Source organism: Crocuta crocuta, unplaced genomic scaffold (assembly GCF_008692635.1).
Source record: "Crocuta crocuta isolate KB4526 unplaced genomic scaffold, BGI_CrCroc_1.0 scaffold131, whole genome shotgun sequence".
NCBI lineage: Eukaryota > Metazoa > Chordata > Mammalia > Carnivora > Hyaenidae > Crocuta > Crocuta crocuta.
Genome location: NW_027528977.1, coordinates 17,201,582 through 17,217,033, shown reverse-complemented (window position 1 = coordinate 17,217,033; position 15,452 = coordinate 17,201,582). Strand labels below are relative to the sequence as shown.

The window sequence follows — 15,452 nt, the reverse complement described above, 5'->3', positions numbered from 1 at the left end:
TGTTGTTTAATTTCCATGCTTTTGTGAATTTTCCCTTGCTATTGAATTCTAGTTTCAGGTTACTGTGGTCTAAGAATATACTTGGTATAATTTTAATATTGATTTTTCTAAGACTGTTTTGTGGGCTAACATATAGTCTATCCTATAAAATGTATTATGTGTGCATCAGAAGAATGCATATTCTGCTGTTGGATAGAAAGTTGTCTGTGGCTGTTAGGTCCATTTGGTCATACTGTTGTTCACATCAGCTATTTTCTTATTGATTCTCTCTCTGGATGTTCTACCCATTGTTGAGATATTACTGTTTACGTCTCCTTTTAGCTCTGTTAGTCTTCATTTTATATATTTAGATGATCCGATGTTGGGCACATAAATATTTACAATTGTTTTTCTCTTAATGATATATTGACCTCTGTATATAATGATTTTCCTTGTTTGTTTGTCTTTATTATTTTAAAAGTCTATTCTGTCTAGGGGCGCCTGGGTGGCTTAGTCGGTTAAGCGTCTGACTTTCGCTTAGGTCATGATCTCGCGGTTCGTGGGTTCGAGCCCCGCGTCGGGCTCTGTGCTGACTGCCAGCTCAGAGCCTGGAGACTGTTTCGGTCTGTGACTCCCTCTCTCTCTGACCCTCCCCTGCTCACGCTGTCTCTCTCTCTCCCTAGAAATAAATAAAACATTAAAAAAAAAAATTAAAAGTCTATTCTGTCTGGAACAAGTATAGCTACCCCTGCCTTTTGTTGTTGTTGTTGTTAATATTTCTTGAAATGTCTTTTTTTACATCTTTTCACTCTGTGTGTGTGTGTGTGTGTGTGTGTTTAATGGTAAAGTGAGTCTCTTACAGGCAGCGTATTGTGGGATTTTGTCTTTTTCCAGTTAGCCACTCATTGTATTTTGATTGGATATTTTAACCATTTACATTTAAAGTAGTTATCAAGAGACACCTGGGTGGCTCAGTGGGTTGAGTGTCCCATTCTTGGTTTCAGCTCCGGTCACAGTTTGTGGGTTTGAGCCCCACATTGGGCTCTGTGCTGAGGGCACAGAGCCTGCTTGGGATTCTGTCTCCCTCTCTCTCTGCCCCTCCCCTGCTCGCTTTCTCTCTCTCTCTCTCTCTTTCTCTCTCTCTCAAAAATAAGTAAACATTAAAATTTTTAGTAAATAAATAATTATCAACAAGTAAACACTATTGCCATTTTATTAATTGTTTTCTGCTTATTTAGTAGGTCCATTTTTCCTTATTTCTTATCCTGCTGTCTTTTTTGTGTGTTTTGATATCATTTGTCATTAGTATGCTTAGCTTCTTTATTGTATTCTTTTGTGTAGTTACTACAAGATTTTCTCTTGGGGTTACCATGACGTTTACATAAAATATCTTAAACTTGCAATATCTTAAACTGATAATAATTTCAATACAATTCGTATATTTTACACTTCTCCCACTCACATTTTAGGCTTTTGCTATTACAATTTACATGTAATCATATAAGTTAGAACTAAAGCTAGAGTTGTAAGTTAGTTATGTGCCACTATTATCATATTGCAAAATTTAGCTATATATTTACCATTACCAGTGAGATTTACACTACCTTTTTTTTATGATGTTAATTAGCATTCTTTTACTTCCACTCACAGAACTCTTTTAGCATTTCTTGTAGGGCAGGTCTGGTGTTCATGAACTCCCTCAGCTTTTGTTTATTTGGGTAGGTCATTATTCCTCCATTGTTTCTGAAGGACAGTTTCACCAGGTATAGAATCCTCAGTAGACAGTTATTTTTATTCAGTATTTGGAATATGTCATCCCAGTTTCTCCTGGCCTGAAAATTTTCTATTGAGACATATGTTGATTGTTCTATGCAGGTTCCTGTGTATATTACTTCTCTCTTTTGTCTTGCTGTTCTTAAAGCTCTTTCTTTATCTTTGACTTTTAACAATTTAACTAATGTGTCTCAGTGTATCCTTATTTGAGTTCAACCTATTTGTGGTTCTTTCATGGACCTAGATGTCCATTTATCTCCCTAGATTTGGGAAGTTTTCAGCCATTATTGCTTTATATATACTTTCTGTCCCATTCTTTTTATCTTGTTTTCCAGAATTCAAATAATGTGAATGTTATCTCTTTTCATTGTGCCCTATAGGCTTTCTTCACTAGTTCATTTTTTTCTTCTTGCTCCACTAACTAGGTAATTTCCAATGTTCTACCCTCCAAGTCACCAATTCTTTCTTCTGCATGGTCAAGTCTACTACTTTTGAAACTCTATATTGAATTCTCAGTTGAGTTATTATATTTTCAACTTGAGTATTTTTTATGGTTTCCATTTTCTTGTCAAACTTCGCATTTTGTTCATGCATTGTTTTGCTAATTCCATTTAGTTGTCTTTGTTTTCTTGGAGTTCGATGAAGTTTCTTAAGAGGATTATTTTTAATTCTCACAATTCATAGATCTGCGTTTCTGTAGGGTCAGTTATTGGAATTTTATAGTTTCCTTTAGTAGTGTCATATTTACCTAAATTTTTTTGTGGTCCTTGATTTTTTATGTTGGGACTTCTCTTCCAGATTTTATAGGATTTTGTATTGCTTTGGAAGATATAGTTCCTCACCAACTGGCTCATTTTGGGTTTCTGGATATGTCTGATGGCAATGTCCTTGGGCAGGTGGAGCCTGATATTATGGTCTATTCTGGGGCAAGGCAACTGTTTGAGCCCTGAGGACAAGGGTGAAGGGATTTTCCACTGTCTAAGAATAGATGGATATGACTGCTAGCTTGGCTCTCTACCCAAGTGAAGCTATAGAATGGGCTTCAGGGCTCCCTGGATTCTCTGGTCAGGCTTCATAAATAGTCAGAGCTAGGTATTATAAATAGATGGGCTATGAACTAGGACAACAAACCAGGACCCAAGGTTTGTATAGTTTGTTGTCTGAGGGTTTTAATCAGGCCAGGGAGTTCACTGAATTCTTGGTCGTATGAGGCTACTTATTTTGCTCTGCAGACAAAGGAAACCACAGGCTGTGCTTTCTGTTCATAGGCCACTGTATGTAGAGTTGTTGAATGAGCTATGCAGCTTCCCATGTGCTCTGTTAGGTTCCTTGGTCACACAGGCTGAAGGTAATATTCATCAATGAGCAGGGCTACATATTAGACTTCCTGCCAGGGTACTGTAGGAGAAGCCACTCTAAAACCAGTAAAACTCTTTGTTGTCTTAATGCAGGCTGACTTGTACTCCAAGTTCTGGGGCCAAATAGGTCTACTGGCTTTGCTCTGCAAACTTGGCCCTACCTGCCCTATTCTCAGCTCTAGCACCACTGGGCCACGCAGCTGTCACATTTTCTTGCCAGCTTTGGTTAGACAGGGCTGGAGGACATACTCCACAGTGATTGGGACTATGTCTCAGCCCCCTTGCCTGTGTGGGAGTGGAAAGGATGGCTCCAGGCTACTCTTCAGATGCTCTTCAGGTGGGACGGGCTGAGAGCTAACTTCAGCCTTGGCATGAATTAATCCTCCTACCTGTGAATAGTACAGAAACCCTCCATACCTGGTACTAGCTTTGCTTTCAGGGCAATCAGATCTTATCTGCCTCTTGGCTCAGGCACAGTTGGGCTATAGCGCTTCCAGGAGCTATCCCAATCCCCTCTGGTCACATGGAGCTAGAAGACAGTCCTCACAGTGGGTAGGGCGATGATTCAGCTCTTTGCCTGAGTGTGGGCAAATTAGGCTCTAGAGCCCACAAAAATCCTCATTTAAGGATCCAAATCAGGCAGATCTGCATCCCACCAAGTTCCCCAGTCAGAGTACTTCCCCCCTTGGTTCTACAGATGAGCTCTTTGCAGGGACCTAGCAAGAAGTGAAACTTCTCTTTCCTAGCCCATCTTGCTCAGCACCAAGCTAATTCCGCAATCTGGAAAGACCTTGGGACACCAGCTTTGGTGCTAAGGACACTGAACTTTGCTTGCTCTGCCTTTGCCACCCAAATATTAGATCCTTAATTGCTTCAGGAGAATCAAGGCATCTTTATTTCTACACCACTCTATTCCTAACACCGAACCCAGCTACTAGACCATAATAGGTTATTCATAAGCATTTATTGATTAAGGCAACCAATTAATCATTAGTAATATTTTGACAATTTACCCAGATTACTAGGTTCATATATTCTCAAGTTTCTTTTCCACAGAGGTTTTTAATCAGATTTCAAATAATTTTTTTAAAAATACATATTTGAGGGACTTCTGGGTGGCTCACTCAGTTGAGCTTCCAACTTTGACTCAAGTCATGAACTTATGGTTCATGGGTTCAAGCCCTACGTTGGGCTTACTGATGTCAGCATAGAGCCAGCTTCAGATCCTCTGTACCCCTTCTCTCTTACCCTCCGTCACTTGAACTCTCTCTCTCTCAAAAATAACATTTTTAAAAAATTACTTTAAAATATTTTATTTAAAAGATACAATATTTGAAATTCCCTCTGCACATCTAGCCCAGCCTACAAGTAACTTGGCAAGATATCTTCCCTCTGTCATACAAGTCAGCCTTTTCAACATCTCCACCTTTTCTCCAGGTATTTTATCTACTGCAAGCTCCAAGTAGATGAGACTTGTTTTACTTAAAACAGCAGATACAGATTGGGGTGCATGGGTAGCTCTCTTGGTTGAGCATCTGACTTTGTCTCAGCTCATGATCTCACAGTTTATGAGTTTGTGAATTGGAGCCCCACATCGGGCTCACTGCTCACAGGGCAGAGCCCATTTTGGATCTTCTGTCTCCCCTTCTCTCTTCCCCTCCCCATTTGTGTTCTCTCTCTCTCTCTCTCTCTCTCTCTCTCTCAAATAAATAAATAAATATTAAAAAAAGGAAACAGCAGACATGGGTGGCTTGTCCTGTTACTTCCCACTGAGTAAATAACACTGATAATTCATTTCAAACCTTACAGAGAACTTGGGGGGAGAAAAAAAGCTCCCACTTGATCATTAAAAAGAGCTTTACACAATTAGGTGAATCTAAATTGTGTCATTTTTTTGTGTCATCAGCCTGTTAACTTGTCAGTCGTTAGTGGCAGCAGTAATTTATTTTTCTTCTGCACAAGTCTTAGAGCTTCCATTTACTGGATTTAGTAAAACAAGAATAGTCACTTTGTACAAACATTTTAATTAATTTTAAATAGTAGCTTGAATGCACAATGTTCTGCTACTGTAAGCCTTAGGAAGAGGAGAGAGAGGCAGGGACATAAAACACTCCACGTGTGATTCCAAAACCACCTCCCACCCACAAGCAGAGAAGATTGGGGAAAGAAGATGAACTCTTTTTATTAGTGTTACTTGATAGCCTGGTGGTAGTGATGGTGGTGGTGGTATGTATGTGCCGTGCATGCACACATTTGAGACATACTGCATTTTTTATTTTATTAACCCTTGAAGTCAATTTGGAGGTTCGGTTTGGAATTTCAAGAAGGAACATCTGTTCATTGTAAACCATGTGTCAGCTACTACTTTGAGTCCTTGCACACATAATTGCACTTAAGGCTCCCATCAGCTCTGAAAAACAATATTTTGAAGGTAAAATTCGATTTCAGAGAAATGCAGTAATCTGGCCCAAATCCCAAAGCTGGTAAGTGACAAGCCAGGTTTTAAGCCCAGGTCCTTCTGACAACAAAATCTTTGCTCTTTCCACTTCTGTTCCATATTACCTCTGGGCTGAGTATGGAGTCAAGAGTTGTTTGTCCTAGAACCTGTCATTTTAAAAAAATCATGTAGATTTGGTAATAGTAAAAATATAAGAAAACTTATGAATATGGGAAGTCCGCACTTCACATTCAGCCTCTCAAATGATGATCAGGCTGAGCCTTACACATTGTGACAGTCTGGGTTTAGTTATGTCTGAGAATGAATCAGTTACACCTGAAGAATGATGCTCTCCATGGAGGTCAGCCTGGTGACCACTGGAGGGCTCTCATCTGGCTTTTGCATTTGCCCCCAATGACACCTGGATTACTAGAGAAATTCATTCTTCTTTAAGCCGCTTCCACTTTTTTATGTGGCATCAGCCAAGCTCATCCAGTGCCCTGCTTTCCAGAGAATACCACAGTGTTTTGCATTTCTTACCACATTCCCAGTGGTCATGCAGCAAACATACTGAAAGAAGGCTGCATTTAGAATGTGTAGAATTCTCTGACCTGATGAGTCTCCATTTCTTCCCCTGAGTAATTTAAGTAGGTCACATTTTAAATTTGATTTCCCAGGCACCTAGTTTTAAATAAAATCCATTCTCATCTTCTAGACAATCCTATTTTTTTGCCACGTGGAGTTTATGCAGAAGAGAAATAGTTTCAGTATGAATAAATAAAATATAACTGCATCTTATTAATTAATAAATTTAATACTTATTTGCCTCTTACTTTCTACCCTCTTACACCCTTTGAGAGGAAAGAAGGTGCAGTGGAAATTCGGTGGGGGTGATTTGGTATAACTTTCTCTGCTGTTCATGGCAGCTTGTCCAATATATAATTCTCAAGTCAAAAACAGCCCTTGGAAGCTCGTTTCACTGTATGTGTGGCTACCCTTCTCACTGGTTTCCTATTTCAGTAGGCTAGAGTAGAAGTGGGGTAAGAAATGATGCTGATTCTAGTCTTGCCAGTAGAAGAGATATCTTTAATGTTACCTAGATCAAAAACAGAAAGCAGATTTTCTTTTGAAATGTCAGCTCTGCCTTCTTGCAGGTCTCAGCCTGGGCATTGCATTGAAGGTTTGAGACTCAGTCTAGGCTCAGGGCAACAAGATGCCATGATCAATTGATGATGCCTGCAGAGATGCAGGAAGGGAGAATAGTAATAATTCATGTGAATATATTTGGCATTCCTAACATAGAGCTTAACATATTTCATGAGGAACTGACATGGGACAAATTTTCTTTGTCTTCAAAGCCCTCTCAAAACTTTGCAAATGTCCATACTTTTTCTCATGCTTCCTCATATTTGCAGTCCCTAACCTATATCTTGGGCATCCTAGGTTCAAAGCTTTCTTGTACCCTGCCTTAGACAATCAGCAGTTGTAGCAACTCTGTACAGACTCTGCTTAGTATCCTGGGAATAGAAAGCATGTTCTCTACATTTAAAGAGAGTCCATTCAAAGTCAATTATGTGGCTTTGATGTTCTCACTTTTGAACTCATTATTTTTCTCTGGTAGGTTTAGAAGGATGAGAATTCTGCTGAGAATCATACCCCAGTAATAAAACATAGGAAGGGAGGAGATATCCCTCAACCATATGTCCACTTTAAGATGTTTTTGTTTAAGAAAAGTCTACAATTAAGTTACAAACATGTACTTCCCCAGAAAAAGGTACCAGGTGTGCAGCATGAGGTCTACTCCAGAAACTGTGTTTTCCACATCTTTCATAAATGGCCATTTAGTGCTTGCCATAACTTCCTATTTGAGGATGTCTAAATATCAGGAAAATAGGAGAAATATTTACTTATATCAATATTGATGACTGCAGAACCAAAAGGAAATCAACAATGATGAACACGGTCCTGTCCTCAAGGGGATTACTAAATCCCTGGGAAATTAGACACTCACAGAAGGAAAGCTAATTACTATAACACTGAGATAGAGACATGACAATGGGACAGTTGATGGGGCAGGATGGCACCACTGACTGCAGTTATCTAATTGGGTGTGCATCCCTGTCCTGTGATGCAGTTTGGGCTGTACACATTAACATACATGTAAAATTCTCAGAACCCATGCATTCCAAGTCATAGGTAAACCAGGAGCCTCTGAAACGTCTTTTTTTTTTTTTTTACAAATAGTTTATTGTCAAATTAGTTTCCACATAANCTGGTGGAGTCTGTTGGGTTTTCTATGTAGAGTATCATGTCGTCTGCAAAAAGTGATAGTTTGACTTCCTCTTTGCCAATTCTGATGCCTTTGATTTCCTTTTGTTGTCTGATGGCTGATGCTAGGACTTCCAGCACTGCCTCTGAAACATCTTAGTAATTTCTGAGGGCCCCTGAGTACCAACTCCAAAGCAGGCTCTTGTGTCCTCCTTTTAGGCCCAAAATGAGAAGCCAGATTGGAAACTTAGGTTCTTTACAAACTGATTCTGAAAAGAAAAGTCCAAAGCCTGAAGGTGACCACTAAAATCCCAGTCTTGATTTCTAAAAGGGGCAAATTGCCATGATTGAGGCAAGATTGGTGAAAAACATTGGGTAATCTCACACCAGACGGTCCTCAATGATCTTCAGCCTTCTTCCTCTGCACAGATGCATGAGCGTCTCAGCTGAGACAGGAACCACTACAAGTTTCAAGTCTTCAGTTTGCCCTCCGCTTCTTGATTTATTTTTCTTTTTTTTAACAAAAAAAAAATTTATTCTTTATTTAAGTTTTGAGAGAGAGACAGACGGAGTGTCAGCTGGGGAGGAGCAGAGATGAGGGAGACAAAGCATCCGAAGTAGGCTGCAGGCTCTGAGCTGTCAGCACAGACCCCAATGCAGGGCTCGAGCTCACAAACAGCAAGATCATGAACTGAGCCGAAGTCGGATGCATTACCAACTGAGCCACCCAGGCGCCCCCTCTTGATTTCTTCTTAATAGTCCAGGCATATTTAGTCTATACTTTAGTACACATTTATCTCTTTGTAGTCTAGATAAAGACTAGATTGAGTGTGTCAACCGTGGCCCATCCTACTTCTTTTTAATGGACATAAGTTTGTCAGGAATAGAAGTCAACTAACTAAATGCTCAGCAAAATGGATCCTAATCTCCTGTATCACTAATAACACATGAACCTATCTAGCTTTATCAAGGGCACAGCTTAGAGTTGGGCCAACTTACTTTCTAACAGAGCCGCCCCTCTTTTAAGCTTTGTGACCTTGGCTGCCTCATCTGACCAGTCTGAACCTCATCTGTAAAATGGGGATCCTGATTCTAGCCTCTACCTCATAGAATGACATGGTGATTAAGTAACAAATTGTACACAGAGCATTTGACCCTGTGCCTAGCACATAATAAGCATTTAATTGGTGGTAGCTGCTGTTATTAGTAGCATTTTTGTTATTGTTGTTGTGATAGTGATTGTTTATTTGAAGATGGTTCTGCACCTCCATGACCTGAGTTTCCAATCTCAAACATTGCAAACAAAGCTGAAATGCCAGGTGGGCTCTGCCTCCTTAGACAGTCAAAGCCCTTCAGACACTGCCCCCTTTGACCTGGTGTTCTGTCTCTGGTTTTTGCAGCTGCCTGCCCCGTCCTGTGCAGTGGAAACGGACAATATTCTAAAGGGACATGCCAGTGCTACAGCGGCTGGAAAGGTGCAGAGTGTGATGTGCCCATGAATCAGTGCATCGATCCTTCCTGCGGGGGCCATGGCTCCTGCATTGATGGGAACTGTGTGTGCTCCGCTGGCCACAAAGGCGAGCACTGTGAGGAAGGTAAGTGCCGCAGGGCCAGGCTGGGCAGCCGCAGAGGTGGGAGGCAGCTGCAGGCTCAGACTTTTGCTAATGAGCCCAATCTAAGGCTCTGCATTTTGCAAAGGAAACTTCAACATTTTGCAGAGAGAACTTCAAACACCTTGGGTTCTGTAGACTTCTGAAGTTGTAGAAAACACAGGGCTGTAGAGGGGTTCTGGAAGGAATGCTGTTTTGCCCTTCTTTATGTTAATTGGCTACTTTTCTTCTTAAAATTGCTTTCTCTGCCTTTATCTTTCTTCTCTTTGCCTGTAACCCCTCCTGGTCCCCTTCCTGCTCCTTTGTTTCCCTTCTCCCCCCCCTTCTTCCCCTTCCCCATCTCTCTTCCTCTTTTCTTCTGCTTTATTTGAAATCCTCTGATTTGAGAATTACTAAAGCTGTCCAGAAAAATAAATAAACAAGAATCCTTAATCTCCCTGTCTTCCCCATATCTGTTTTGTTTTTTTAAACTATCCCTGGTAACCTAGTACCCATGTATGCATGTGTACATTTTAGCAAAAATTAATACCAACAGAAAGCAGTCAGACTTGAAAGACAGTAGGCACCCATGTCATTTAGAGACACATTAGGGCACATTGTTCTGGTTACCTAAATCACACAGAATTAGAGGAGGGTGGGTGTGTAGCACAGGACTGGAATCTGGTGAATTCTGAAGAGCTCAGTATAGCATGCATTCTGGTGGCCTCTAGCACCAGTGGGGAAGTTAGGGGTGTAATAAACAGAATCCAATCTGGGAAAAGTCATAATCAGAGATGAGACTTGGTGGGCGGGAAGGCAGCATGGAGGAGGCAGTACAGGGATAGAGAAAGAGCATCTCTCTGGAGGTGATCAGAAGCCAGCTCCAGTGCTAGTCACTCTGGTTAGTGCTTTCAGAAGAGTTATTCGGTACCAAGGTATTGGGACCTATAAGGCAAGGGAACTCTGACAAACTGCCTGTCACTCTTCACCCCCTGTATTCGTGCTTCCAGAGTACAGTTTCTGGTTGTCCATCTCTTGTTTCTCTCAATATAAAGCATGAACCAGAGTTGGTAGTAAGGTAAGAGCCTCAGTGTTCTCTGTCCCTGGCCCGCTCCCACCCTTTCAATTGGCCCTTTCAATTGGCTCAGTTGTTTTCCAGCTGAGCAGCTTTCCTCTACGTGTGTCTCCCAGGCAAACATCCCCATACAATTCAAACAGCACTTTTCCCTCCCATGTTCCCAGTGGAAAAAGAAGTGTCAACTCACCCAACAAGCTAAGAGAAAAAGTGAAGTCCACCACCTACCCCATGTGAAACAACTTGAGAGGACCACGCAGGAGATCCTCCTAGAAAAGACTCTGTTAGGTGTGTTCTCTCTCAGCTTCTCACTGCCAGGCTGAGAAGACGGGGCCTCAGGTGCTATGAGGTTCTCAGATGCAAGTGGATCTGTTCTCCCATCCTGTTACGTTATAGATCTCTAGTGTTCTATTAATTAAAAAAAAAAAAAAGCAATCATTACTTTCCTGACCACAGAGTAATGACAGTAGCTTATCCTTAGATACACATACAAAAGATCTCCTTCTGAAATCTCCCATTTCATAGTTTTTAGGACTATGACTACAAAGAGTCAGCTTCCATGACATTATTCTTCTAAGATTTTCCAATATATCAGTGGTAATGCCCTTAATGGGACCCAGAAGTCTGACCCCAGGTCTTCATTTGTTCAACACTCTATATGTTTTTTCCCCTCTATTATAAAAGGTAGCCTCCCTCCATCTGCATCATAAAACCAAATTGGGAGTTTGGATGGAGGAAGGACTGATTTAATAACCCTGCTTGAAAGGTTAAAGTTCTTAAAGATAAATGGATTGCAGAAGGCAAAGCTGCATTTGCTGAAAACATGGGAGAGGCCAATACTATGACAAGAAAGGTTAAAACGACCTTTTGCATACATCATTTGGCGAGAACAAAATGATAAAGCAATGACATTGCCCGTCTTAGAATTTTTTTTCCCTCCAGTAAAGATTGTACATATCTGTATGAGTAGAATTTCAAGTGATTTCTCAACTTTCTTATTCTACTAACCAGTCTTATTTAAATGTTTGGAATGAATTAACCATCCAACAAAACAAGGAAGCCACGTGGATCATTATAAAAGGATGAAATCTCCTCTATTGATTTCTGCTACCCAAAAAGAACGAACTGAGGTGATTCATATGCTGTTTTGAAAATAGGAAATGGAATCAGAAACTCTGGATCAGCACTTTTTCTTCCATTTAGCTTTTTTATTTCTGATATTCATCATAGTCATAACATTCAGACAATTTACCTGAAATGGCCATGGCAATGAAATCAATAGTTGCCATCCTCCATTTTTGCTATATAAACATTGTTGTACTATTAACAAATTTGCACAAGAAAATGAAAGGGGCGATTTGCGAGGTTTCATTCAATGATGTCTGGGGGAGTGGACAGGTGATGAGAGAAGAATTGATGTATTAGTTCAAGTCAGCCATGTTTTTGTGTCAGTTTCATGGTTGAGTCATTTTTCAATGACATTTAACTTCATAAATGTAATTCATGGTTCTTCAGGGGTTTAGAGCACATATTGTTTGTAAAACTCCTTGACCTCTTTTTTTATCCTTAGGGATAGAAATTGCATTCACAACCCTTTTTTGTCAAACCTACAGAGGGCCTAAGACTAAATGAGTTCTAATGATTTCAGCTGCCAGGAGGCTGGTGTTGTAAGGCACATGGTACTTAGCTTGTAAAGGCCACTGTCCCCCTTTTAAGTATAGCATTTTTTCTATTTATAAAGCTCTATAAGATGCCATAGTCCCTCCTGCCTGATAAAGACTCTAAGGATGTGGCCACAAGACCATCTTACGAAATTGGAACCAAATTTAAAATTCGTAGTGAAACTCCTTAAAGTCTGGATTTAGTTATTCCATCAGCTGCTGTAATGATTATATAGCACAAAAATCATATTTATTTGTATAATTGAAAGCGTTGGCTCATAATTCTAGATACAATAAATGATTCTCTTGATGACATTCTACTCCTGGACTAATATATCTCAGCGGATTTTCTTCTTCATACTATAATTTAAAATAGAGAAGAGAAAGCTAATTTATCTGGAAGAAAAGTTACATTTTCTTATTTTCTTTTGGGGGAGTGTATATTACTTTTTATTTCATCCTTTTTAGAAAAAGAGTATGGTAGGGGCACCTGGGTGGCTTAGTCGGTTGAGCGTCCGACTTTCGCTTAGCTCTTGATCTCGCGGTTCGTGGGTTCGAGCCCCGCGTCGGGCTCTGTGCTGACTGCCAGCTCGGAGCCTGGAGCCTATTTCAGAGTCTGTATCTCCCTCTCTCTCTGACCCTCCCCTGCTCACACTGTCTCTCTCTCTCTCTCAGAAATAAATAAAAAAGAAAAAAAAGAGAATTTAAAAAAAAAAAAGGCAAAAGAGTATGGTATATAGTTTTTTAATTTTTTGAAGGCTCCTAGCTGCTGGCACCTCACGAAGCATTTTAAATAGTTAGTTATAGATGGAGGGTAGTTTTTGAGACACAGAGCACATGAAATATCTTTGTGTATATTTTGATTTTGGTGTATTAGAAATAGGGACAGAGGAAAAAAACTACAACTTTGGGATTTTCTTGTATTAGAAGAATATGGACAAGATTGTTTCTGAATAAATTAGCTCCTATTATACAGATCCCAAATGACCCAGCATTCTTCCCAAAAGCAGAAGTTGTTAGCACCATTTCTTTGTTGTTAGTTCTTCATAGAAGTTTGTCTCATTAGGGGCGCCTGGGTGGCTTAGTCGGTTAAGCGTCCGACTTTCGCTTAAGTCATGATCTCGCGGTTCGTGGGTTCGAGCCCCACGTCGGGCTCTGTGCTGACTGCCAGCTCAGAGCCTGGAGCCTGTTTCAGTCTGTGACTCCCTCTCTCTCTGACCCTCCCCTGCTCACGCTGTCTCTCTCTCTCTCTCCTAGAAATAAATAAAAATTAAAAAAAAAAAGAAGTTTGTCTCATTAATGACAAATGCTTTATAGCAAAGTCTGCCATTCATTCCTGTAGCAACTGTGTTTTGAACATCTACTATATTTGTTGGCTGTGCAAAGCATGAGACAGACACCAAAGACGTTGCACCGCCTTTTTGTAAATGTCTTCTATTTGTTTGAAACTTCCAATTCATTTACCTCCAGACTCTCTCTGCCATCCTGAGCAAATTCGAAGGTATTCGAAAGGGTTCATATTATCAGAAGTGATAGTCCCCAAGACAATGAATTCAGCCCTTAAAATGATTGCAACCAGAGCAAGTAGCATCATCATAAGTGTCTCCAACTAATAATAAATCACTGAAATTCCCCTTTCTGAGAATGTATTTTTGATTTTTGTAAAATCATTGGCAGTTTCTGTTTCCCCATGGCTCAAATAGTTTCGAGCTGGTTTTCATAAATAATACCTTCCTGAGAAGATTCAAATGGATCAGATCAGAAACATCTCTTTGGAATCTTCATCGACTACTGTGATTTCTATTAAATTCAAGCTCCTGAAGTCTGATGTCCCCCAGAATGAAATATTTGGTGGTATGGGTAATCTAAATAATGTCGTATTTAGAGCCAATGTATCATCAGTTTTAAAACACATCATTATTTTGTATGCAATAAGAAGAAAAAAAAATTGATATTAGGCTACAAAAAGCTGGGACCCCAAAGTGTTGCCATCTCAGTGTCATGGTGAACTACGGAGAGGCCAAAAATCTTGCATGATTCAATCTTGGCATCAGGCAAAGAGAGAAATCAAAATCTCTGAGAATTTGAACTACACGATGGCACACATGCACATGAGGGACTAAATTCCAGCAGCATAGTGGTCCAAAAAACCTCAAGAAAAGAATTTAAAGTGATCTCAAGCTGGCTGTGCCCCCAAATGATGGCAGAAGCAAATGCTTTAATCTAGTCTGAGAGGCCTGATTTCTAAGCTGTTACAATGAAGAAAATGTATGTCTTAGCTAAATAAGGTGATGAGACTTCCCTATTTCTCTGATCCACAAGACAACATCTGAGCTCTCTGCAAGACCTCTGTTTGCCATCCAGACCACACGGTGTGCGTTTCTGTCTTCTCCAAATGTCATTGTATCATTTGTTAGGAATACCTAAGGAAGCTGATCTTCCTCTCAAAATCCCTATTTATCCAACTCTGAGGCCAGATGAACGTCCAAGGTTTGGGGTCATATTCCCTTGCAAACTGGGAGAATTTGTTGTTAAGAACTGGTTTTGGCAGCTCACACATCTCCTCACTTTGAGTTGATTCTAGAGTAGGAATCTTCAAGTTACCTACTGGATACATACCCACTCTGAGTACCCAGATAGCCAAACAGACCATAAAACTGGCAAGAATGACAGTGACCAAAAGCTGAACATTAACTCTTCTGACTGACAATCTGAGGGAATGTCAGTGCCATGGCTAGAGATTCCCCCACTCAGTCCACTCATGATTATGTTTAGTAAGATTACCTCTTTGAGATCATTTCCATACCTAGCTTTATCACTGCTATCCTTCATTTTTACTGACTCCTGCAGTAGATGTGTGTTCAGCGAATGGAAACTACTTTTAAACTTAATGTAAGTGAAATTTAATTAGGAAAGTGACTCATTTATAAGTTTTATTGGTTTTCTTCTTAATCCTTTGTTACTTTCTGAAGTCAAATATTAGTGACGTTAGCATGAGCCTTCTTTTGCTCTCTGATAGTGAGGGATAATTGGGTTTGGGGACACATGTCGAGATATCACCAGTGTTCATGTTCCAGGCTCAGAAGCCCTGATATGATATAATTAAGGTACTAATGTTTAGAAGTACAAGGTTCTCAACATTGAATGACACACCTCTATATCTGGTTCCTACTAACTCTGCTTGAGAAATCGCCTCTCTCTCTTACATTTTCTTCAAGTTGGAGATTCAGTGTTTGGGCAAATAAAAAACCTTGAATTCTTTATGGGTTGTTCTTCAAGAGACCACGTAAGTATTACCTGGGCTGCTCCATT

The 15,452-nt window shown here is 40.2% G+C and overlaps 1 protein-coding gene across 2 annotated transcripts in view; it reads left to right on the top strand.

Annotated features, from left to right (window-relative positions):
• The window catches only part of TENM2 (teneurin transmembrane protein 2), a 3,267,991-nt gene that overhangs the window by 3,101,992 nt on the left and 150,547 nt on the right, over positions 1-15,452 (top strand). For both annotated transcript variants that reach the window (XM_077757352.1, XM_077757353.1), the window contains one exon: positions 9,216-9,410. In XM_077757352.1, coding sequence (XP_077613478.1) covers positions 9,216-9,410 — 195 coding nt within the window. The remainder of the gene's footprint in view (positions 1-9,215; positions 9,411-15,452) is intronic.